The sequence below is a fragment of the Phallusia mammillata genome, chromosome 7 (assembly GCF_965637545.1).
Source record: "Phallusia mammillata chromosome 7, kaPhaMamm4.hap1.1, whole genome shotgun sequence".
Lineage (NCBI taxonomy): Eukaryota > Metazoa > Chordata > Ascidiacea > Phlebobranchia > Ascidiidae > Phallusia > Phallusia mammillata.
Window position 1 is genome coordinate 19,036,607 of NC_137258.1, and position 23,095 is coordinate 19,059,701.

At 36.9% G+C, this 23,095-nt stretch overlaps 6 protein-coding genes across 6 annotated transcripts; 2 read left to right on the plus strand and 4 right to left on the minus strand.

Moving 5' to 3' along the window:
- Positions 1 to 162: 162 nt before the first annotated feature.
- LOC145239434 (glucose-induced degradation protein 8 homolog) lies at positions 163 to 4,608 on the minus strand. The gene is made up of 4 exons (XM_080102752.1): positions 4,341 to 4,608; positions 2,859 to 3,041; positions 2,491 to 2,688; positions 163 to 752 (listed from the first exon to the last, which is right to left on the minus strand). Exons 1-4 carry the CDS (start codon positions 4,488 to 4,490, stop codon positions 582 to 584), a joined length of 702 nt encoding a protein of 233 aa, XP_079958878.1. The 5' UTR covers positions 4,491 to 4,608; the 3' UTR covers positions 163 to 581.
- A 1,060-nt stretch (positions 4,609 to 5,668) lies between these two features.
- Positions 5,669 to 9,489, minus strand: LOC145239433 (uncharacterized). Its single transcript, XM_080102751.1, has 6 exons — positions 8,863 to 9,489; positions 8,526 to 8,626; positions 7,899 to 8,066; positions 7,356 to 7,519; positions 6,948 to 7,105; positions 5,669 to 6,254 (listed from the first exon to the last, which is right to left on the minus strand). Exons 2-6 carry the CDS (start codon positions 8,612 to 8,614, stop codon positions 5,826 to 5,828), a joined length of 1,008 nt encoding a protein of 335 aa, XP_079958877.1. The 5' UTR covers positions 8,615 to 8,626; positions 8,863 to 9,489; the 3' UTR covers positions 5,669 to 5,825.
- Positions 9,490 to 9,560: 71 nt separating this feature from the next.
- On the minus strand, positions 9,561 to 13,015 carry LOC145239431 (cytosolic iron-sulfur assembly component 3-like). Its single transcript, XM_080102747.1, has 7 exons — positions 12,766 to 13,015; positions 12,601 to 12,692; positions 12,310 to 12,537; positions 11,716 to 12,108; positions 11,169 to 11,324; positions 10,751 to 10,937; positions 9,561 to 10,073 (listed from the first exon to the last, which is right to left on the minus strand). Exons 1-7 carry the CDS (start codon positions 12,964 to 12,966, stop codon positions 9,852 to 9,854), a joined length of 1,479 nt encoding a protein of 492 aa, XP_079958873.1. The 5' UTR covers positions 12,967 to 13,015; the 3' UTR covers positions 9,561 to 9,851.
- A 474-nt stretch (positions 13,016 to 13,489) lies between these two features.
- Positions 13,490 to 15,648, plus strand: LOC145238608 (phosducin-like protein). The gene is made up of 3 exons (XM_080101828.1): positions 13,490 to 14,012; positions 14,556 to 14,681; positions 14,783 to 15,648. The coding sequence occupies exons 1-3, from the start codon at positions 13,608 to 13,610 to the stop codon at positions 15,071 to 15,073; spliced, it is 822 nt and encodes a 273-aa protein (XP_079957954.1). The 5' UTR covers positions 13,490 to 13,607; the 3' UTR covers positions 15,074 to 15,648.
- Positions 15,649 to 15,661: 13 nt separating this feature from the next.
- On the plus strand, positions 15,662 to 17,551 carry LOC145238609 (vacuolar ATPase assembly protein VMA22-like). The gene is made up of 3 exons (XM_080101829.1): positions 15,662 to 15,874; positions 15,963 to 16,249; positions 16,316 to 17,551. The coding sequence occupies exons 1-3, from the start codon at positions 15,663 to 15,665 to the stop codon at positions 16,480 to 16,482; spliced, it is 666 nt and encodes a 221-aa protein (XP_079957955.1). The 5' UTR covers position 15,662; the 3' UTR covers positions 16,483 to 17,551.
- A 1,294-nt stretch (positions 17,552 to 18,845) lies between these two features.
- LOC145238607 (heparan sulfate glucosamine 3-O-sulfotransferase 1-like) lies at positions 18,846 to 22,404 on the minus strand. Its single transcript, XM_080101827.1, has 5 exons — positions 22,180 to 22,404; positions 21,500 to 21,586; positions 21,094 to 21,233; positions 20,718 to 20,937; positions 18,846 to 20,626 (listed from the first exon to the last, which is right to left on the minus strand). Exons 1-5 carry the CDS (start codon positions 22,300 to 22,302, stop codon positions 20,126 to 20,128), a joined length of 1,071 nt encoding a protein of 356 aa, XP_079957953.1. The 5' UTR covers positions 22,303 to 22,404; the 3' UTR covers positions 18,846 to 20,125.
- Positions 22,405 to 23,095: the final 691 nt, after the last annotated feature.

Sequence of the window (23,095 nt, forward strand, 5' to 3'; positions counted from 1 at the left end):
TCAGTACATCTCTACTTTGTACATCTCTACCCTCACTCCTTTCAGCTAAATTCCTTGAGCGGACCAGGTTTAATTATTCTCTATCAGAACCATTAGGTTAGGTAGACTACCTGAAAATAATTTTGCACTGGTGTCATCACAATACAATTATACAATATCTAGCAGAGTTGGGATATCATTTTTTGTTACATCCATTGGTAAAAAGAAAAACAAGTATCTTATCAGCAAACTAAAATGGTTTTGAGGTGCTTTCAACTTCAAAAATTAAAACGAAACAACTGAAGCAAGCATAAGATTTACAAAGTTTCCAGTTTGTGTTGGTACCACTTAAAGACGCTTATAACACATGTAATTGCAATGAACTAAAGAAAATTATTATTTTTATTATTTTGTTTGTTGCTCCAGACTGGGTAAATGTGTTCCATTTGGTTTATACCCAATGCAGCATCTAATACACGTTTTAAGTCTGCACGAGCAAGCACAGAGTGACACACATTCATGTCACACATGCAAAAAGTAACAGCTAGACCTAACACTGTTCTTCACTGCAACTGTACCACTTTGAAACAAAGGGGCCTTAATTAGCTGTGAGAAATTTCTCCTTTGGCAATGTCTGTCATTTTGGGGTATTTAGTTTTCTTTTTGTCGAGCTGATCTTGTGAATACCAAAGGAGTTTGACGAGGTTTGCAAGGCGAGGTGATGACAAATTGTTTTCATGGTCCATTATTGCACGATTGACATGACTCCAAACCTACAAACAATATACATTCAACATAAATCACATATCTAAGTTTCAGAAAAAGCCAAAAAAACTGGAACCATTATGAAAACTAGAAGAGTGGCTTTCTGATATACTTCCATTTTATATATTCTATACGATATTTACCAATTAACTATACACATCATTTGATCTACACATACGATTGTTTTTGTAAACAAAAACTGATGGGTCCCCACACGCGCGTTTGTGCGGATTTACAGTAAACAAATGTTGCGGTGATTTTTACATTCTTAAGGACAAATTTTTAGAAAGCATTAACCCAACAATAAAAAAAAATTGTTCGTATTCTTTTTGCACTATTATTGTCATGTAATTACAAAATTAAAAAAACGTAACAAAGACTTAAATCTAATCTCTTGCTTTGACCCAGATATAGTCCTCCAAGGTCGGGTTTTGAACACAATTTTTTTAGAAAGCTGTAACAGTTGTGTTACAGACACTGTAAATTAAAAAGCAATTTGCTACAAGTGTATACATAACAAATTGTTTTTCATTTAACTTTGTTTCGCAAAACGAGTACCATTGACCAGTAGTAACCTCTCAGGGTGCACACGCCAAACGACTGTTTGACCTTTTGACACCGTTTTCAATAGCACACCGTCATTCGTGTTCAACAATACTGTTAAGCCTAATTTATACATGCCTTAAATATTGACTCCTTAATTGATTGTCAAAAAAAACGCTACGTTATGAAGAAAGTTCTGAGCTGTGTTTGTAATACCGACTAGTTGACCTTAAGTAACCCATGATCATGCGGCAGCCAACCTGACAACGAGCATTTTAAAAAACATTTATTTGGCAAAACTCAAGTTAATTTTTTCATCTTAACTTTTATTAACAAAGTTTTTCTTGACATATACAAAACCGAAGCACGGTTATTAGGTTTAAATCACGTCATAGGTGTAAAACTTTCGCCAAAACTGAAAATGTGAGTGACCACTTAATAAAACGACATAGCATTGCTGTGCAAAACAGCTGATTTCTAATCACTGAAACGACAAGTCGTAAAACGTCTGTCCGACGTCAAGCTGAGCCCTCCCGCTATCGTAAACCAGTGAGTTACTCTCTTGGTACTTCTGCCTACAGTGTCTTTCTTGACCAAACGGGCGTTAGACACATTTATGTTTCGAGGGCCTATGGGTGAACCTCTGGGTCATACGGGGTCAAAATTCACATGGACCATCTTTAGACCAATATCTGCAATGTGTGTAAATTTGAAAAAGTTTGAACCATTCTTTCTAGACCAAAACGTGGGAACAATAGCCGCGCTAAAAATTTCACGTTTTGGGGGGCTGTGGGTGAACCGGGGGATCAAACAGGGTCAAAATTTACATGGACCATCTTTAGACCAATATCTTTAATGTGTGTAAATTTGAAAAAGTTTGAACCATTCTTTCTTGACCAAAACGTGGGAACAAATCTGCGTTAGAAAGAAAAAAAGAAAAAAAAAAAAAAGAAAAAAGAAAAAAGAAAAAAGAAAAAAAGAAAAAAAAATATAGACAAAAACAATATGTGTCCCCTTCAGGGAAGGGGACCCATAATTATATTACACCAGGCCTATTTAGAGTGTTGTACTAAATTATGTTTGTGTCTCTAGCATTCCCTCATATAGCAAGATTTGACCCATGACAGGAGTCTGACTGGGCTTGGAGCTTTACCAACTGGGCTACATCGACACTTGCCATATTAGTTAAAAATGGTTTCCTACCCTGTGTCTTTGAGCTGGCTGTAATAGATCAGCAAATGGGGACTCTTCAGGCTTGTCAAATGCAAGTAGTGCAAGTGCTTGTTCCATATCTGCTAAGCATTCAGGATTGTCTTCACCCCTTTCGGAGAGTTGCATTTGTGCAAAATCAAGTGCTTCTTCTGTTCGTTTTTCTCGTATTAATTCGATCAAGCGCTGCAACTAATGGAACAGATGCTAAACTATGCTCTTCCCATAAAGGCAACAAATTAATACATTTATTGTCTTTGGTTGTTAGACAAACTTTTAGAGAGATAATTGAAAAATGTTAAAAAAACTATGTAGTTACCTTTGTACCAGGTTTTATCCGATTTTGAATGTCAAACAATTACCTGGAGGTAAAATAATAAAACTCTATTATCATCAAGTAATTCTGGATGAAGGTCATTGATGGATGATACAGCAGCTTCCACAGATCCAGCCAATATTGCATCCCTTATTTTGATCCTAGCATTCAAAGCATCAAGACTCGTTCCGGTGGTTACACCAGCTTCTTCCTCGAACTTTTCAGCAGCCTTTGCACAAATGAATAAAGATAAGTAGAATGTGTGACTACAGTTTAAAACAGTCTTTTACTCTACCATGTATTTTACACATTGTTTTTCATATGACCATATTTCACCAACAAAAGTAAAATATTGTATTGTATTGAGTTGAAGTTTTGCAGTGCATTTGCAATCTGCGGTTGTGAGTTGGTGAGTCGCTTTTTTGAAGTGTTACTCTCGCCATGATCCGACAGGCCAATCTCTGACAGATTATTATATTTTCGCACTGCCGTCGAGGCAAGGTTTGACCGGGACAAATACGTCACGATAATTTCATGCAATTAAAATGTTCCGATATGTTTTGAATGAAAAGTCCAAGGTTCGATACATAGTAAAGTCCAGTCTGCAGAACATGGCTGTTCCTAATCAGTAGGGCAAGTTTTTGTTCCACTAAAAACGTGAGAAAGTTGCACTTAATTTCAACAAAAGTTGCAGTAAAAAGTTGCATTTATGCACAAGTTGCATTTATGCATACTTCTTGGAGTTAAAATGACTAGCGGGCCGCAGGTTGGACAATCCCTGCCTTAGACTGTCATCTTAACAGATATCAAGGTTATCGCTTCTTACTTGCAAAATAACGAATGCACTTTTATATAAAACTTTATGCTTGGCTGGGGTTGTTGAACTTCTAGCTTGCAAGCCAACTGTTGCGTCATATATAACATTGAGATGCAGCTAATCCATCACATAGCTCTTTGTTATGCAAATCAAAGACAATAGAACCATACTAGAAATAGTTTTATAGCACGTTTTTTAAATCACTCCTTTACATTTTGTGCAATACTTGATAAAAGTTGCAGTCAAAAGTTGCATGAAAAATAGAAAAAAGTTGCAACATAAAATTCCTGCAAACAGCTTATAACATCATACTACATAAATTCTGAGTATTTAGGAAGCTGCCGGAAGCTGTAAAAAAAAGTTGCAAAAGTTGCAAAAACTTGCCCTACTGATCAGATGTCAAAGGTGCGCACATGCACAACCCTTAAGTCCCTGTGCAAAACCAGTTTTACCAGGCGCAAAGCAAGTGATGAAGGTCAAGACAAGACAATTAAATGCCTTTGGTGCAAAATTTTCGTAGGCAAGCGAAAAATGTGCCATACAAAAAGATGTTTTTCAAAAGAAAATCGCGTTTACAGCTGCCATACTCTGCAGACTGGAGTAAAGCAAGTCTTGCCTGTCCAATTTCAACAAACAGCCATAGATAAGCAATAACACCCTATTAAAAACAGTCTATGTTATTGTTGTTGTGTGGAGGTTCAAAATACCTACTTCCTTAAAACCTTCTGCAACCAAATAGTCCATTACTAGACGATTCATAACTGCTGATTCTATGTGAATGTTTTCAATTTCATCAACCCATTTGTTCTTGTTAGTTTTTTGTTGTTCATTCCCAGTATCTTCTTCCATTTGAACATCCATTTTGTTGTTCAGTCGGTTCAAAAAAGCAACATTATAGAGATGTTAGTTAATCCAAAAATATTGTTAGTTTTGGTCTGTAACTTTGGGGATAAAGAAAAATCAAAGGAAACACATCATTTTTACAACTTTCAAAGTTTAATGTGGTTAGGAATAATAACTAAAACTAGATTTTACCTTGGTCTTCTTTAAAAAAAATACTATTTCCAGGTTTTTTAAAAACATGGTAAGTTTCAAATGTCCTGCTTGCCCTACTTTGCAGTCAAACATGGGTGCTCTTTAACCGTTTCATTGACACAGAATCCTCATGGTATTTCATCAAAGTTTGCAAAACCCCCTCAAAATAACAGTTTTAAAAACATAATATAATACAAACAGGCTACACGGCGTGCCCTCAGCACTTAATTATAGTTGACTTCAACCAAACAATTCACTGCAAGTATTGGTTTGGTTGATTACTTCAATTTGCTCAGAGCATAGCGAAACCGGCGTTGCTACAATTTGTAATTTTGACCCTACATATATATACCAGTGGTTCTTAAACTTTTTACACAAGCAGTCCTGGTTTATGTTCTTTACTACATGCAAAATTTTAATTTAACGTCATTCGTTTACCGACTGACTGCCTACCCAAATGTTATCGTTTTGTGACGTCACGGGCGATGCGAATAACCTGCTGTGCTGAGTGTTCGGTAAACTATTGGTTTACGAAACACAACAAACCAACATGCAGTAAAAGAAGAAAAGTCAGATTATTTCACACGTCCATGCCATTTTCAAACGCGCTAAAAAAATCTGTAATCCCTGAGACTGAGAGTGAAAAAATCTTGATGCTGTCTTGACTCATTTTCATGAGAAGATAACTGGACACGGTTGAGTGAACATGCTCAATAACATGTTGCAATTTTCCTACAAAACAAAGAATACAAACTATAGTTCGGACGCTTGTTTATTGTTGGTTAAAATTCTTGTTTGTTTAATTACGCCAAAATTAATGATCGAAAATGGTTTGGAGTTTAGACCACGTACTGCTATTCAAAGTTTTAGCCTGCCGCTGCCCTGATTAAAAGCAAAGTATGTTTATATAAGTGTAACTCAATAAACAAATCTGGACATTCAAGCTTCGTTCACAATGTATCTAAAATGTAATTGCTTTATGAAAACTGAACATCACACAAATCCAATGTTTGTTTTTTGATTGCCCGCCTGTTCTGGCGTCAAAGACTTTGTTATGATACAAATCAAAGAAATAAATTCAAAAAACTTCAGCATCGATCAGCACCGAACATCCCATTCCCCGTACAAAAGAAAATCAAGCAAACTTCGGTCGTAAAAAGTTTATAAAATCACGCAGCATTTTGATTTCAATTGGTTCACATCCGTTCGGACTTCGGTGATCTCTGTACGCAGTGCTCCTGTTTCCTCTTGGAAAACCTGCTTTAGGCTTTTATCTCTTTCATCCAGTTTTTGGTCAATCAGTTCTCGCGTGATTCTTTCGGACTCTAGGAGTCTAGCTCCCGCCTCTGCATCGATGGCAGCAATTTTGCCGGTGAGTTTTTGCTCCAAACTTCCAGTTCTTTCTTGCATTCCGGACAAAATGTCCCCGCACTGCTTTTGTGAGTCTTCCAGGCCTACACGGAAGTCTGTGCGGATCGCCTCTTCCGCTGTCCGAATTCTTCTGTCTGTCTCCCGCTTAAACGAGTCCTCCCACTTTCGCTGTTCGTTGTTGATGCGAGATTCCATTTCGGATAAAATTTCTGTTTGAATCTTTGTGAACACAACTGATGTTAGGTTTCGGTAAAGGGCATCGTAAAATGAGTTGTGTTGAGTTAAGTTTTTTTGTGCTTAGTGAAAAACTGGCAACAGCAAAATAGCGGAAAAAAGGTAGCCTATAAGCCGGAAATAGCGGCGCAAAGTTATAAAAAACTTTACCGCCTTCCGTTAAAAATAACAACACGGGGAAAAAAAAGCCAAAAAATACTCGGACCACAGAGTTGTCCACAATTTTTTTGCAAAGGGTTTTTCAATTGTTATATTATAAAACGTGTCTGCCCTATACTGTTTTTTTGGACATGTGTTTTAGACGCTTATTTAATTTAGGTTGATTGCCATTTTCACTGCCACAAGACCATCAGAAGTTTGTGGCATCAAGCGACCTAATTCTTTGCATATGGCGGCTTAAATATTTTATAAGGATCTTCTATTCGCACTGGTGCAGATTTGAAGTTTCATCACAAAAATTTGCATCTCGTCAAGAAATAATTGGCAACTCTTTTCGTTTCGCTGAATAAAGAAAATAGATAAACAAAGAGGGGATATGAACGATTATTAAAAAGTTTACTAACTTTAAGACGTTTTGCGAAAATGTAATGCTTTTCGTATAAATCGCGTGGCAGGTTACATGAACTATAGTATTGAACCACAATGTTAGCAATTTAAAAACTACAAGTCGGAACCAACCTTGCCGAGTTCTGACTTGAGAATTTTGTTGAAACTGGATTCAAACTCTTTCTGAACTCGATTCACACGAGTTTCGAACGGTTCGCCGTTGGTAACTCTCTTCTCAACTTCCCGTACAAGACCCGATTCGGCTTTTTGCAGATCGTTGCGCACATCAGCTAAAAATACACACAACATGAAAAGATATCATAGAATATTTAAAGGTAGACCTACTTGGTTAGCACATATTCATATGATGCTAAATAAAAACGCAAAAACATGTGCCTTTTTGGACCCAATTGCCGAAATTGTGTGCCTATGAAATGTCTTTGTGCTGTAGACCGTTGTTCGACAACTTATTTCAATAATAAAATTTATATAAATAGATAAAATACAATTTTAAGTTAACCGCATTGACAATCATCTTACCAATTATTTCCGTTCGTTCTTCGTTAATTCTTTCTTGTAGTAATAATAGTATATCCTTCCTCACGTCCACAAGGATGGTATCAAGCACTGTTCGAATCTGGATTCGCATTTCTTCTTGTCTTCTTGTAACGATGGCCAACCTTTCTTCTTCCATCTGCCGTTCCCTGCAACCAACGAGAAAAAAACATAGAAATCACAAACAAATACAAAAGTACACTAAAACCACATCTACTCATAAAGTATCCAATCTTTAGGTCGATTTAATATGTTCATGACAATCAGAATCGGCTTAGTCAGATTATAAACCTAATCTTAAATTAAATTGAGTTGAAAACTCCTCCTAAAATGGCTGCACAGTTATTATATTGCATACAAGGTAAACATGAATGTATCCATTAGCTCGGTGCGTATAAAACGACAGAGAAAAAAATGTTGTTGTCGAAACTAAACTCAATCGCATTCGTGGACTTCATTTGCAGAAGTATTAATTAAGAATCCATAAAACAGCTAAGTACTCGGACCACAAATATCAACCGTTGTTACCTTTGGTCTCTAACCCTCCTTCGTTGTTCCTCAGCTACACGTTTCATGGTCACATAACGGTTGGGAGAATCCGTTTTCTCTCCAGTCACTGCTGCAACAGCACTTGCTACACTATCAATTCTACTACGAGTTCGGCGTGTTGTACTAAGAGCTGAGTTTCTTCCACCCCTTTGAGAAATAGACAACTCAAAAAATGTAATGTATGTAGTTATGAAAACGGTGCAAATTTTAATGGCAACATTCAGATTATATTCTATGGCAGGGGTGGTCAACCTACGACCCGCGGGCCGCATGCGGCCCTTTATTAAAGGTTGTGCGCCCCTCAGAGACGCTTGGATTTCAAAAGTACTGGCAAACGTGTCCAATTACTACATATTTTTGAGGTGATTAATGCGCCTGGTGCTAGTTTTCTGCGATCTGGCAAAATGCGGCTAGAATCAAACACGAATTATACTTGTAGTAAAGCATATTAGGTAAGAAACAAAGCAAAATCACTTTGTGTTCTACACATGTGCGGCTCGCGATCCAATTTCGACATCTATAATTGGCCCTACAGTAACAAGGGTTGCCCACCCCTGTTATATGGGTATCAAAAGCCACCAAAGCCCTAATTTAAACATATCTTACTTTGCACTTCCGTTGGCCTTGTGATCAGATTCAGAATTTATGTTTCCATTTGACTCTGTGCTCATATTTTGTATGGAAGGAAGCTTCATGGGTAATTTAACCTGCAAAACAATTAATATTGTGTGAACTGCTACTCTTCTTTTCACGGCAGCAAATAGATTATTTGTTATTTAATGCATGTGTGCAAACGTTAAGTATTTGTAATACAAATTTTTAACCAATCTAGACGCGTATTCGTCGAGACCTTTCAGCAGTTGGTGGGTAATACACGTAAAAATGTTTATATAAGTCATGTGCATGTATTTGTAAATAATCCTAAAACAACAAAACAACTTACCAACTTCTTATCACTGAACCGGCACCCTGCTTAAAAACTATTCACACATAAACTCCCTAAGTTGTCATAAAAAAACACGCGAGATATATATCAATTACTCGGTACTTATCCCTATCTTATTGTCCTGCTGTCTCATTGCATGAAAACAACACACCCTGACTAATGCTGGACCTTTTCTACAGCGAGCCGATTCGCAGTAATTGCCAAAGTCGCATAAGGTAAATGCATTATTGATGACAATTCAATGGTGGCAGTGTGATATCACAATGCACAAGGACACCCATGTTAGGTCCAAGTGACTGCATAAGACATGTGTGATTTTTTAACTACCTTCGGATCAATGCATTATTAAAAAGAATTCAAAACAAAATAACAAGCCTTTTCGAAGGCGATATGACCGAGACGAAATTTCTGTCATATATTTTTGTTACCTGATATCAGCTAATTTTGTCTTTTTTCTTTGAATTGCTGTTTTAAGTTCATCTGCGTTTAGTGCGAATTGATTTGAATAAAAAAGTCCACAGAACGCAAAAAATAGCGATAAAAAGACCTTTTATGAAACTCAAGTGGATATAAACGGGCGTGACTGATGTGGACTTCATATCACTGATGATTGCATGAGCATTTGTTGAAACGTTTGAATAATAAAGCATGTCGCTTTTTACGTCTATTTGGGTCGTCAATTTACTCATTAAATATACCTTTACGATTTACTTTATTATCTCACCGGCCAATTTTGCAAACAACAACAGAAAAAAAATACAAATCCTTCAGAATTTTTGAAACTGCAAGTGTTCATCTCATACTGTTCGAAAAATTATTATTAACCAAATATAAACATCCAATAAAATAAAAAAACATAGCCAAACATTTATATGTTAATTAGATATTTAAATCATATTTTTTTTCTCGTTGTTTAAATGAATTTCTTAAACTTTATTGTGTCGTCTATCTTTGTAGTGACAAAACACAAGTGATAGAGGCTGAAATCACCATTTGACATTTAGCGAAAGTGTGTCATCTTTTTCAATGGAATGATACTGAGTATGAAGAGTGTGGTTAAGTTTGCTAGAATTTTCCTTAAGGGAGTTCAACTGCGTCATTGCGTGTTCATTATTGCCTGGTATGGTAGCTGGTATTTCATCATAGATTCGCTCAACTTCCTCCAAAATTTCTTTCTGTTTTTCACGGTCGCCGTCCTCCGCTTTGATCTATAAAACACAAACACCGTGTTTGGAAATTTCAATGAAGTAGCAACGGACAAGTTAGTTTTTATTTACACAACGGCGACGTGGTGTTAATAAACAGTACACCTCGGTTAAACCCGATTCGGTTAATCTGGGCCTTCGCCTAATGCGGACAAAACTCGAGGTACAAATAATATGTAATGTGGCAAGACTTGAACTAACCGACATCGGTTAATTTGGATCTTCGCCTGATCCGGACATTTTTTTGTCCATACGGTTTCGGATTTACCGCGGGGTTTAGTATACCATACGTAACAGTTCAATAACGTTTTTTTAACAACGGTTTTATTTCTAGGTACTTCTAGCATCACTACAATCGCCGAAGTTTTGCCATTAGCAAACTAGCTTATACTAACAACCTTGTTTTACCAATGTAAACATAAATCTGTTTTCAAACTTGAAGCAGTATAGGTTAATCGGTGTTCACTGCTATTGGTTGCAAGTAAGATACGCGTAAGTTGCAAAACGTACAGAGTTTAATCATGTTCTTCGTTATTCAAGCATGTGGCTAGTTTTGTTACATGTGCCTATAAATTACTCAGCAGGAATTTAAAAGATATGCCGTGGTATTAAGGGACGAAAATCATCGTCTGAAAGCAAACGATTTAGTAACCAAGAAAACGTGACATGAAATGCATTACCTGCCCGCCGCCGTTAAGGCATCCAGATGGACACGCCATCACTTCCACATAATGATACGGGCACTTTGAGCGTTTCATTTTCTGCACAAGGTTCTGTATACTGCGGAAGCCGTACGCAGCGGCAAAATGAAGAAGCACTTTACCGTCTTCATCTTTTAACGTCACGTCGCGAAAGTCACGATTGTTTCTGGGAAGTAGAAAGTTAAACTCTGGTGTTTTGAAATACCAGCGAGTCACTTTTTTACATAGTGTAGAGGTGTTGGGTAACCAAAGTTCTAATTTGTTTCCTGCATTTTATTATTTAAAAGGTTAATGCTCTACAATGTAAAACCTTTTTACCCTATTCTTTATCAAATTCACTTGATCAGCACAATGTACGAATACAAAACATACAGGAGAATTTCATAATTTGAAGTACCTTGCAACTTTGTATTCCACTTTATCCACATTTCTGCCAAACAGCTGTTTTGCTGCACGCTTGAACACAAAGTCGAGGTAGCCTCCAGACCCACCACCTGAATGGTTTAACAACTCAAGGTTGTCTAAGAATGCTGCCTGTAACTCTGAAATTGGTCTTGAATAAAAAAATAAAAAAAATATAAGATGCCTGGGGGCCAATGTTTTTAAGTATATAACTGTAGAATTAAAACACAAATATACATGATTAAAGGAAATTGTGGCATTTTGTTGCGTTTGCAGCACCATGCATACTTCCTTGCCGGTAAATAAAGCTTCATCGATAGCTTTTGTGTGAAGTTACAAGTTGCCATGGCCCAAAGACTGATTTCAAACTATGGCAGGCCTACACAACACAATTTGAAACTACAACGGCATTTTGGACACCCCTGAGATACTGTATAGACAAACTGTCTTGATTGATGAACACATTGTAATTTAGTATATCTTATCCAATGGTTTTCCAAATACACAAACAAGAAATTAAGTTGACAAATGACATGACAAACCTGGCACTATTACTTTGGGTAGCATCAACAGCCAACAAAAGTTCAGTCAGGGTGCGAGTTTCCTTTTTTAACATCGTCTCCACTTCTCCTGAAGTCAATACAAGGTCAACATCTCTGGTGGAATATATATCATTATAGAAGTCTTGTCTTGATGCTTCCAGCTTTTTGTCATAGCAGGGCATGACTGTCACATGATACACATGATCTGGGGTAACCTCACAATGCTTGGCAACTACTTCTTTGACTAGAGTTCCTGTGATTTGCTGAGGGGACTTTACTGCACTTATGTGAGGGATAAGCATGTCTCCATGTGTTTTTTCAGCATAGCAGATCCAACCAGGACAAGCTGATGTTAGAAGGGGTAGGTTTTTGTTTTCAGTTTCACTTCTAAACCTAAGAAAAAAATTATCAAGCAATGTTATAACTTTGATGCATAATGGTAAAATGTGTGTACAAAAGTTTCAATTTAAAATTAAAGTAACCTCTGCAAACAAAAAACAAGCACAAGTAACAATAATAATGAGTAAAGACAAAGAAACAACTTATGGCTTTAAAATGAAATATGCACCAAGCTCAGTTACTTTCAAAACATACCTTTCAATAAACTCCTCTGCACATTGAATAAGTGCAAGTTCCCGAGCATAAGTTGTATCCAATACATAACTGACACCAATACTTTTGAAAAAGTGGGTCAAGGCAACTGCAGCTTCAGTTGACTGTTGCTTGTGTTTGGCTGCAAGTGATGCTCTGGCTTGGGGTGAAATTGAAACCACTACTATCTTTTTATCAGCTTCTGCAGCAGTTTTGTTGAAGTTTAACACCCTTTAAAAGCATGTAAACAGTTTTTTGTATCAAATAATAAGATTTACTTGCCGGTAAACTTACTTATATAGTTCCTCATCACTTTGCATGGCCACCAACACAGTTTCGGCAGATGTAATACATCCACTGCATGCTAAACAATCATTCAAAGTGATCTGAAACAAAATATATGACATATGTATGTATGAAAACAGATCTGACCCTCAAACAATTTGGTAATTATATTACCTCAGCTTTTTGCAACTTCTTAGACTTTCCAGATGTGGTGTCTACTTCCATATAACTTCCATCCACCGCCACTTGTATTTTACTGAGACCTTTTTTCCTAGGTGTTTTCTTCACCGGGACAGGCTTTATACACTCTTGAGACGGAGCAATAAAGTCATCCAAGTCAGTCAATTGCAAAACACCACTAAAATTAGAGGCCATAGCTCCAGTATCGAAACAGGCTGCAAAAAACTAAAATGTATGGTTATGTTTACATACGGTCGATCGACACAAACAGAATGAGGAATTGACATGACAAATAGCAAATGTCGTTTTGTATTGTGCTTCACAGTACATACTTCATAGCTAAACCTCTCTGTAATCACGCAGAAAAGTAAAATCATAAATAATATCAGCTGGTTGCATGATTAATTTTAGTCAATGTAAAATACAAGTAAACAACAAAGCATTGAAAAAACATTCACAAGTTTAATGACTCATCAAATTCTATGCTACGTCATGGCATAGAAATCATACTTTAAATTATATTTTTGACAGTAAAATCCGAATTAAATTTAATAAGTTAAATGTTTTTAAATTTTTAAAGCAAAACCACAAAGCTATAAAACGATTAAACCAAAAATAAGTTTTATAATTGCATTATTTGCCTATTTCATTGAAAAGATGTTGCAACAAAGCGTCATTGTGCGTCATAATATGAAACTACTTGCTGCCGTTAGAGCGCATTGTTGAGCGTTTCCGCGATTGTCTTGTGACGCTTCAAGCTGACTCAATTGAAACGTGATAGGAGCGTACCAGGTTCATTTGGTTTTAGCAACCCCAGGAGCAGCAACAAAGTCAAAATGGCCTTGAGTTCTATGGACGACAAAATGTTAGGTGAAAAGGTGGACTACTATTGCAGTTCCTCAGAGGACGAAGACAATGACAAAGATACAGTGAGCACCCCAAGTACTAACACTGCTCCAATAAGACCATCTAATGGCAAATCGGTAATTCAAACAGGCCCAAAAGGGGTCATTGAAGACTGGAGAAGTTACCAACGTATGGCAATGGAAAAGCGAAGGAAGGAAGAAATAGAGCGCAAGAAACTTGTGGAAAAACTGTCGATGACATGTGATCCGAATGCTGACAAGTCGGAAGATATTGATGAAGAAGATGAGAAGTTTTTGGAGTATTACAACAAAAAGAGGATGATTGAGTTGCAACACAAGTTTGCATCAAGATGGGCTGGCATAACTTTCGGAAAGGTATGTTGATTATAGTTGACAATGGTTGTAAATGGTCTGGAGATCTCAAAATCTTAACAGTACATACTAAATTTGGTACCAAATCACATTTAGCCTTGCAAACATTTTTAATTATTTGTTTGTTTTTTCTGCAAAACTTAAGCTGATAATTAATAGCAAAACTCACCAGATGATAAAAGTTCTTTTTAAAAAAGAGACTACATTTTAACACTGTAAAACTATAATCTCATTATTTTTATGCTTTAAATGTAATGTAGTTTACACTATTTGTGTAGATTAAAAAAATTCTCTTAACTTCAAATGAAAAAAATGAAAATATATATTTTGCCTGAGCCTGTCTTCTCATAGGCCAAAACTTATAGTTGTCAACACAGTCAGTACAATTATACTTGGTACCAAAAATTACAAATGAAAAAATATAATATGTTATTTGTCATATAGTTTGTGTATTTGTGATCCAAAACTAGTTTATAGATTAATGGTTGCTGCAGCTTTTGTTTAACTATGTTGTTGTGTCCAATTTGCTAATTTGTTTGTTTGCAGTTAACTGATTTGGATGCATCTAATTATGTGGAGGAAATTGAAAATGAGAAACGCTTTGTGACTATCATTATTCACATATATGATGAGAACCACCCTGGGTGCATTACTATGAACGGATGTTTGCAGGTATGTATTTCCTTTCAAACCATTGCTAACACTTTTTCTATTGTCACTTTTTGTACAGTCCAATGTGTAAAAGACTAAAATGCAATCCATGCTTTTTGTAGGTTTTGTCAAAGGAATATCGCACTGTGAAATTCTGTCGCATAAAGGCCACTGATGCTCGTGTTTCATCGGAATTCATAAACAATGCCCTTCCAGCACTCTTGGCATACAAAAACAATGAAATCATCGGAAACTTTGTTCATCTCACTGATATATTTGGAGAAGACTTTTTTGCTGTGGATGTAGAACAGTTTCTTCACAGCTATAGTTTGTTGCCTGGAAATAGTCAAAGCGGTGGAGTGCAGGCCAGGGAAAATAACCCTGATAAACGGGATAGTAGTGATGAGGATTAGACTTCCTTTTTCACATTGACACTGAATATTATTTGATGCAGGACCATGAATGGTGTGAACAATTTGGTCGCTGGACTTTTTTACCTTTATTTTTATGGTCTCATGCAGTTCTTGTGTTGTTGTGTTTGTGTTTTTAAGAGAAACTTTCTTTTTACTTCATTATTGTCTTTTGATTTGTCAACTGCTGGAACTTAGTTATCATTAACCTGTTTAAAATATATTGCGATGGACTAGGTTTCATCAAAACTTATAAATATTGTTTAGTTTTTTGAAATGACAGATAAAATTCTTTGGTGATCATTACTGACTTACATTCAAAAAATGTGTTCACTTTCAGTTATAACTTTTAGTTTAGGTTTTAATACCCCAGTGTTTGGACATGAATGTTGTGCAATTATATGTTTATGTAAAAGTCCAATTGCATTTTTTGGAACTGTTACTTACTGGCACCATCCATACATCTTGAAAATACATACAGTTAAATTATTTGAGTTTTTATCTATATTTCTATTTTTGATCATTGTTCTAAACAGAAGTGTGTCCATATTTTGCTCATTAAACCGTCTCTTTTCAGATTAACTAACCACAGATGGCTGCTGACAAGGAAAGAGAATTAGATTTTCTTTGTTTAACTCTGCTTGAATTGGTTGCCGAAATTCACGAAAAAAAGCAGGAACAGGAAAAATGCCTTCAAGACGGATTCTTGTGTCTTGCTAAAGCCAGATATGCGTTAGGGGTGGACCGAGTATCTAAACTTCACTATGCGGCAGAAATGACTCCAAACTTATTTGTTGATTGCAGGTAACTTTTAAGCAATGCGTAAGTAACAAATCCAATTCAAAATGTAAAAATATGTATCGTCGGTTGATAACACAGTTTTTTTTAATAGCAAAAGCGACGGCGACCACACTGAAGAGAAATGGGACATTTTAAAGTGCGTAAATTCAAAGTTTTACGAATCTCAAAGCCAAGAGCCGACAGACAGCACTGAATTGCGTAGAAGGCGTAGAGGTTCCGAACCAGATAGCCCTGAAGACGATGACAAAGAATTGGACGCTCTTCTTCAAGAAATGAAAGTCAAGGAAAAACCTAAAGTATCCTCAACAGATCCTCTTCGTTGGTTCGCCGTCTTGGCCCCTCAAAGTTTGCGTCAAGCCCAAACTGCTTTTACAAAGGGTAAGAAACAGTAATACTTGCCACTTGACTTGGTGATATTAATTTTTGATGTTCTTTTAATTTCAGCTGCCCACGTAAGTTGTGAAATATGCACTCTACGCAACAAACTCGATGCCACAAAGAAACGCTATGCCGATGCGAGGAGAACACACGAAGCTGCACTAATTGAATCAAGTTCCAAAACAACTGAAGATAATACTGCAGAACCACAAAAAACTGAAAGTACAGATTAAAAACTGTGAAATTGTCTATTTTTCTGTATGATCATCACGTTCCCGAAAATCAATTACAAATATTTTTTGTAGGTATAGGGTCAACTTACAATATGTGGATGTGTTATGGTAAAAGATTGACAGCGTACAGTTCTTGTTTTGCTTTAAAAGTATCGATTTTGGATTTTTGACCTTTTGTCTAAACCAAGGCATTTAAATGTCTCATCTGGATTAGTGAGCTACATGTTTACTGCACGGTACCACGTACTGTGCACTGTTTCTATTCCACCTTGTGCCATAGACCCCTTTCTTACAGTTTGCTTGTTTGATTTGTATCCTCGGCGGGCGGTCAACGCCTGGGAGCATATGCACACAATGGGTCTGAAGCGACGTCCATTCCGTGCAATAGTTTCTTTGTTTAATTTCGTCAATTAATGCAGTGGTTCCTAACCTTTCGACGAATTCCTCTCTTTGCAATTCTAAACATTTTCATTGCTCTTAAATATATTACATTGATCCCAAAATGTGAAACCATACAAAGATCATTCAAAATTGGATCTTTTATTTACTTCGCAAGTCATATTCCCAGAGCTTAGTGTCCATTTGCAAACCACATGTAAAATAAGTAAATTCCTCTCCTTAAATTCAAAATTCTCTCCGGCTTGGAAGCCATTGATTTTAACTTTCAAGGATTCGCAAACCTTCGCTAAAATACTGTGATATGTATGTTGTTTTGCCTTACATGTCGTCCCAAAAACATTCATTAAATCAAACTCACTGCCGCAAAATTGGTAATTACTTTTTAAAATTGATGACTTATTAAAATTTACAACCATGTTCATATAACGCTTGTTAAGGGGTCACTATTGTCGTGTCATGTTATGCCAATATTCAACTCCCAGGGGCGCTTTTCCGTAATGTAACAATGATTTGACATTGATTGCAACAGGTTGACCCAAGTTTCATCATTGCTAATCACCCAGCTTGGCAACAGTATAGAAAAAATCGATCTTGTGAGATTTTCAGCCTATTTGTTCTCTTGTCTTGAGGTGACCTTTCGCGAATAAATTTTCTTTTCGATTTGCCAAAACACCCCTTGTGACGTGGCGCGCGCTGATTGGTCCGAGAGAAATGTTGTTGACGCTCAAGGCTGTGCAGCGGAAATAATTCAAAGGAACTTCCCATTTTTAAGTAGACAGCACCTTATTACTCTTTTCAGTATTCTTGGCGTTCTGATTTTAAGCCAAATTGCTTTAAAATCAATTAACGCTTATCTATATCAACCGTTCCCTATTTTCGCCAGCACTTACACGTATACGAATATACTCGACCAACTTTAGGGGCCTTCGGGCCTGGCTTTACACTTGGAAACGATTATTCCTCAATTCCAACAAATTTTAGGCCTAATTCCGTCGTTGGTTAAAATCGTGAACCGTACACCCGTCTTGTCTCTCGAATAACAACCCTGTTTTCTTCAAAAGCCAAAAAGGGCCTGACCTCTCACTCAGCAATATTTGTGCAGCAATTTCACCAAATCCGATTGATTAAAGTGAAATTGAAAATTACAGGAAGCCTTCAGTTTAAACCCGACATTTAGGGATTAGAATGATTAAAAAGCGATTACAAGTCACGTGATCCGAAATGAGAGCGGTTATGCGTATCACAAGCACTGCTGATCGCCCTAGATTGCTTGCGAAATTCAAATTGTCATAAAGACGCCAAATCCGTGTACGACCACTAGATACAAATCAATATGCGAGATTTGGATTAGAAAAACATTATGTTCCCACATGTGGCAAATATAAAAATCGACTGAGGGTTTCGCATGCAATTGACCAACTCTATTAGTTACGTAACGTTAGAAGCCAGAGCATAATGTTAAAAACGGGCAAAAAAGCTGTAGGCCTAACTTTGTACAAGTTTGGATCACTATAGCCTATACCAGTGCTCTTCAACCGGTGTGCACGGTGCACCAAAATATGCATGGCGTGCACCAGTACGAACGGGTATATAAGGGTGCATCACAAACTTTTTATGAACCATTAATATTTGACCTTCAGGATATTAGAAAAAGGGTGTAGGTGTCAATTGATGTATAAATAAATCTTTCATTTTTTTAAAATGTTGATGTCTAACACTTTCAGTCCGGTCGACGTATATCTACTTCAAAAGACGCTTTGCACACAGTGCAGATTGACCTTAATTTACGTCAAAAGTTTGAGATCTAAAATGTTTACATCAACAGTTTTGATTTTAAGTAAACAGGGTGCATGAGTTCGTCACAACAAGTTTAAGGGTTCACAAGACCAAAAAGGTTGAAGAGCACTGGCCTATACGGATCTGTTCATAAGTTTAATGAGGAAAATTACAACACAAAACACACGGAAAAGGCAACATGCTTTATTATTTACAAGTTTCAGCAAACACCTTTGTCATCATCAGCCATATGGGAGGTGACATCAGTTACACCCGTTTATAACCACTTTCACCCGTTTATAACCACTTTCACATTACAGAATGATAAAAAGGTCTTATACAAGATCGTTTGATTAAAACACCGAGGTATGGGACGAAAAATGTGCCTTTATGAAGGGCCACGCCCCGAAAAAAATCTGTTCTGCAATGGGATACGATATGTTCCTTTTAGTTGACCGATGGTCGAGCTGACTATAATCAGCGATCTTGGACTACGAAGCTGATATGTGCAGCATACGAGGCTGGCAGAGATGTCTATGTTTCGACTTTCGGGAGCTTATACCTATATAATGCTGCAAGTTTGTAAAGCGCTAGCCCTAGTCGGGCCTTTGATAAACCCCGCGTTTTGATAAGATTTTTCAGCCCGCCCTCTTGCTGCATTAGGAATGCTTGGGAGACGGGTTTGATTCGACATGACCCCTTTGATGAGGGTTACGTACTATTATTTAAATGGTAAGATGTTGTAATCGCTGTAAAGCATACCCATAAATCCAGCCTGATCCCAATGATAAATATGTGCTCTTCTTATCAGTGTTGATAAAAAAAGACTAGTAAAAACTGTAAAGGAAACGTTCGTGATCGTGCATTTTGTTTTTGACCCGAGGTCATGTGTTTAAAACTCATTAAGTGGTAAAGCTCGTGCAAAAAGAAAAAAAATCATGAATTATTCATCGTGTGACGTAGGGGTAAGACGTCAATTCCCGGACGTAGTTTATCCGCGCACGATTTCTCCTTTCAATTTTCATTTGCTTGACCCTGACCTCTATTTACTTTACCTTTCTCGAGACCCCTTCAATCGATTTTTCTTCCTCCGGGCGTTGTATCTGCCTAGCTAACTCTTTGGCGCCACTTTGTGGTTTTAGTGCTTTATATGTTTTGCGATGTTTGCTGACATAAGTTTGTGAGACGGATTAGAGTTTGGTGTGTATTTTTTAGAGTTGGATGACCTGAAACCAACGCCCATAGTGTGTTACAAATATAATTCCAAAAAAGTTACTAACTCTACGTCTAAACGCAATTGAACAACACACTTTGATACAAATGCAAACCATTGTGTTCAATGTTTTAGTCAGTAGCCTATACGGTTTACTTGCTTTCATGCCTGAAAAAATGTATAGGTAAGCTCGGCGTGTTGAAGTGATAGAGGAAATAATTTTTGCATATAGTTTCTGTGGTAAAAATTTCACATTTAAATAAGTTGGCGAAAATGTTTCATAAATGGTCTGTAAAACTCCTCAAGTTTTCTTTTGGCATCATCCGAAAGGCCAGACTGGACCACTGTACCGTTCACCAAATTTCTGGTGTTCCCTTTGCCCTCACCAAGACAGCTATTCCTATTGCTGTCTATTTTCACACAATAAAGTCCCTTTTCGGGAACATAGGCGAAGTGTTTGGATTTTATCTCTACATTTAAACCCAGTTTCTGTTGTGCTTCCACCATAACTTTTCCGGGATTAACAACCAAATCATCGCCCTTGACTATCACAAAATCTTCGAGTGGAAAGAATTTCAACCATTGTTGAAAATAGTAGGAATATACGCCGCGCAGCAGAAAACGAAGTTCTCTATCTTCGTAAAGCCATTCGATTTGCTCATAGAAATCGTATACATTGCCGCTGAGTGGCGCAAAAGCGTTAATTTTTGCTAACGCCGCAGTGAGATACTCGTCAAAGTTTTCATAGTTCCCAACCTGAATTTAAAAGAAAAACAGAAGCGTGTTCCAACCCATCTATCATTTTTCACGAAACAGAAAACTAATTCACACTAAAAAAACGTTTTACCAAAATTGACTTGTTCGGATCATCAGTATTTCTTTTAGCTTGGGTGAAATCGGAAAAAGCTCTATGCACTGGATCACAAACCACCCACACAAACTTAGGAGTCGGTATTCCTTCTTTAGTGTAAGTCTGAATAATACGCTGGGGGACTTCTTTTGTTACAATGTACTTGGGTGTCTTTTCGAAGGTGATTTCATTCGCCTTTGTCCATGGCATGAACTCTCTGTGAAAACGATACAAGCTACTATTTGATGCAAATGCTACTCAATTCGTACGTTTTTCACTTTTTTTGCTGTTTGAGTCGTAGCCGCTTAAAACCTTTATTATTAGTAACTTTATTATCCCTTTCGTAAATGAGGTTTACGACAACGAAACCAACTTGTAAAAATCGACTCCCTTGCTGTATTTCTCGTCAAAATAATGAGTTTCGTCGATCTTAGTGCACTTTATTTGACTGTGGAAACTCAGGAATTGTCGGAACGCTCCTGTTCCGCATTTCTTACTCCCGATTCCGATAATCTGAAAAGTTAACAAATCTTTATTCACAGTGCAACTTTCGTTGTAACTTGTAACACTTTTTAAAGCCAATGTTGCCATTTGTTGGATATTTGAATTTCGGTAAACATGTTGCAAGTATTGCATTAACTAATATTATCAACGTTAGTTGGTTTTGTTACCATAGCCTAAACAAGGCGGTAAGCAGAAGTTTAAACAAATGCATAAAAAATTAATTGTGCTTGATAGTTACAATAGTAGAGATAACATGCAAGTTTTGCTAAAAAAACCTGAGGCAATCTTTGCTGAAGCGTCGGTTTCTCTGCATTGGTTTTCTTTGCTTGTTGATGGAAATGATTTGATTCAGCAAACAGTTTCTGAAGAATATATTGTGTATGGGGTTTAATACAATTAATTTTGGCCTGAAACCGTTCACAAAAGGCCCGCAGCAGGTATTTGAAAAGTCACCTTTACAAACAAAGCAACTATTGGCGTTGACGTCGAATGTTTCTGCTTCCAGTTCATAAAGCGAGGGAAATTGGTTTATGAATGAAATCAAAGCAATTAGTTTTAAATAGAACTGCGCATTGTTCTTTGATGTCGCTTACGGTTCGGTATTTACCCATATCAAGCACAAAGCACTAATTGGCATTTTTAGGTAACTTATTTGTTTGCATATGCTATTAATATAGCCCTTCTGGCAAGGCTTTGATATTCAAGTTATCGTACAAACTGCCAAAACAGCACATTTAGTGAGATTTCATAAAATTATACAAATGTTTGAGGAAAGAAAAAAACATCTTTATGCAATCAATTTTCTCTACAAACGTGAGCTTAAAATAAGAGCATAATTATCCGCAAAAAGTTTGTATTTTTGCAGTACTAATGCTGCAAAACCTCTTCATACCAGCTTGTTTCAAAGCAGTTATAGCCACGAGCAACTCTTGTACTACTGTCAAAAAATGTTTACCTTTTTTGCCGGAATCTTTTGCTCGACCATTAAGTCCATATACTCACGAAATTCAGAAAACACTAAAGCCACAGTTAAAATTAAGACTGTCACTGCAACTATAAGTTTGAAACCAGACTTCATTTTTAAACAATCACTGCAACTATACACAGAATAGCCTCAGTGGATATAGGTGCTGAATCTAACCGACCCCATTATAGACTGAACACCGTCTGTTGTGGCTGCCCGCGGCATTCTGAACAGACCAGTCACAAATCCAGTTGGTAGTCCAACCGCTTGTCACATAGGTTTAGGTTAAGGTTGAGTATAAATATATTTATTGTTTTTAGGGCTTCTGGTTTAGTTTTTGTTCCGGCAGAGACAAATTACCCATCCATGCCGCCTTGTCTTTCAAATCGCTTTAAGGTATTTTTCGTCCACTTTAGGGCCTTATGAAGTTATTGCTTTTGACCGTGGCCGAAGTTCCCAACAATTTTGTAGTTCGTAATTTTCAAACGTCCTGTAACTGTTGTCACACATTTGCTAATAGCTTTAATTTGCGTCAAAGATGGTTACTGTGTTATATACTTTATTGGCTAAAAAGCTTGAAAACAAGAGTTTACCTTACATTTACAGAGCAAACCAGTCTTAAGATTGAAACGAAAACAAATAAAATGTGTTTGTGCTTAAAGGGAATTGTTTGTGATTAAAGGAAATTGTACGTTTAAGCTTTTAATTTCATGTAAGCCTGTGTTTATATCGGTCAACGGCACAGTGACAAAAAAGGCTTAGCCTAATTCAAACTTAAATAAAAAGATAAAATGTATTTGCTGTGCATTTCAGCTGTTCTGAAAACTAAGATGTGATGGTCAGTGGTGGGATTCAGCCGGTTCGCACCGGTTCTATAGAACCGTCTCACGGATTTTTATGAGATCAG

Coding starts and splice junctions, on each gene's coding strand:
- LOC145239434 (XM_080102752.1), bottom strand. CDS start 4,490: ATGGATGTTCAAATGGAAGAAGATACTGGGAATGAACAACAAAAAACT. Junction 2,689..2,858: donor TTTTATTATTTTACCTCCAG/GTAATTGTTTGA, acceptor CTGTTCCATTAG/TTGCAGCGCTTGATCGAATT. Junction 753..2,490: donor AGCCAGCTCAAAGACACAGG/GTAGGAAACCAT, acceptor TATTGTTTGTAG/GTTTGGAGTCATGTCAATCG.
- LOC145239433 (XM_080102751.1), bottom strand. CDS start 8,614: ATGAAGCTTCCTTCCATACAAAATATGAGCACAGAGTCAAATGGAAAC. Junction 8,067..8,525: donor AAGGCCAACGGAAGTGCAAA/GTAAGATATGTT, acceptor TATTTCTCAAAG/GGGTGGAAGAAACTCAGCTC. Junction 7,106..7,355: donor AGAACGAACGGAAATAATTG/GTAAGATGATTG, acceptor GTGTATTTTTAG/CTGATGTGCGCAACGATCTG.
- LOC145239431 (XM_080102747.1), bottom strand. CDS start 12,966: ATGGCCTCTAATTTTAGTGGTGTTTTGCAATTGACTGACTTGGATGAC. Junction 11,325..11,715: donor ACCCAAAGTAATAGTGCCAG/GTTTGTCATGTC, acceptor TTTTTATTCAAG/ACCAATTTCAGAGTTACAGG. Junction 10,074..10,750: donor GCCTTAACGGCGGCGGGCAG/GTAATGCATTTC, acceptor TGTGTTTTATAG/ATCAAAGCGGAGGACGGCGA.
- LOC145238608 (XM_080101828.1), top strand. CDS start 13,608: ATGGCCTTGAGTTCTATGGACGACAAAATGTTAGGTGAAAAGGTGGAC. Junction 14,013..14,555: donor CTGGCATAACTTTCGGAAAG/GTATGTTGATTA, acceptor GTTTGTTTGCAG/TTAACTGATTTGGATGCATC. Junction 14,682..14,782: donor CTATGAACGGATGTTTGCAG/GTATGTATTTCC, acceptor TGCTTTTTGTAG/GTTTTGTCAAAGGAATATCG.
- LOC145238609 (XM_080101829.1), top strand. CDS start 15,663: ATGGCTGCTGACAAGGAAAGAGAATTAGATTTTCTTTGTTTAACTCTG. Junction 15,875..15,962: donor AACTTATTTGTTGATTGCAG/GTAACTTTTAAG, acceptor TTTTTTTAATAG/CAAAAGCGACGGCGACCACA. Junction 16,250..16,315: donor CCAAACTGCTTTTACAAAGG/GTAAGAAACAGT, acceptor TTTTAATTTCAG/CTGCCCACGTAAGTTGTGAA.
- LOC145238607 (XM_080101827.1), bottom strand. CDS start 22,302: ATGAAGTCTGGTTTCAAACTTATAGTTGCAGTGACAGTCTTAATTTTA. Junction 20,938..21,093: donor AAGGGAGTCGATTTTTACAA/GTTGGTTTCGTT, acceptor TCGTTTTCACAG/AGAGTTCATGCCATGGACAA. Junction 20,627..20,717: donor ATCCGAACAAGTCAATTTTG/GTAAAACGTTTT, acceptor TTTTAAATTCAG/GTTGGGAACTATGAAAACTT.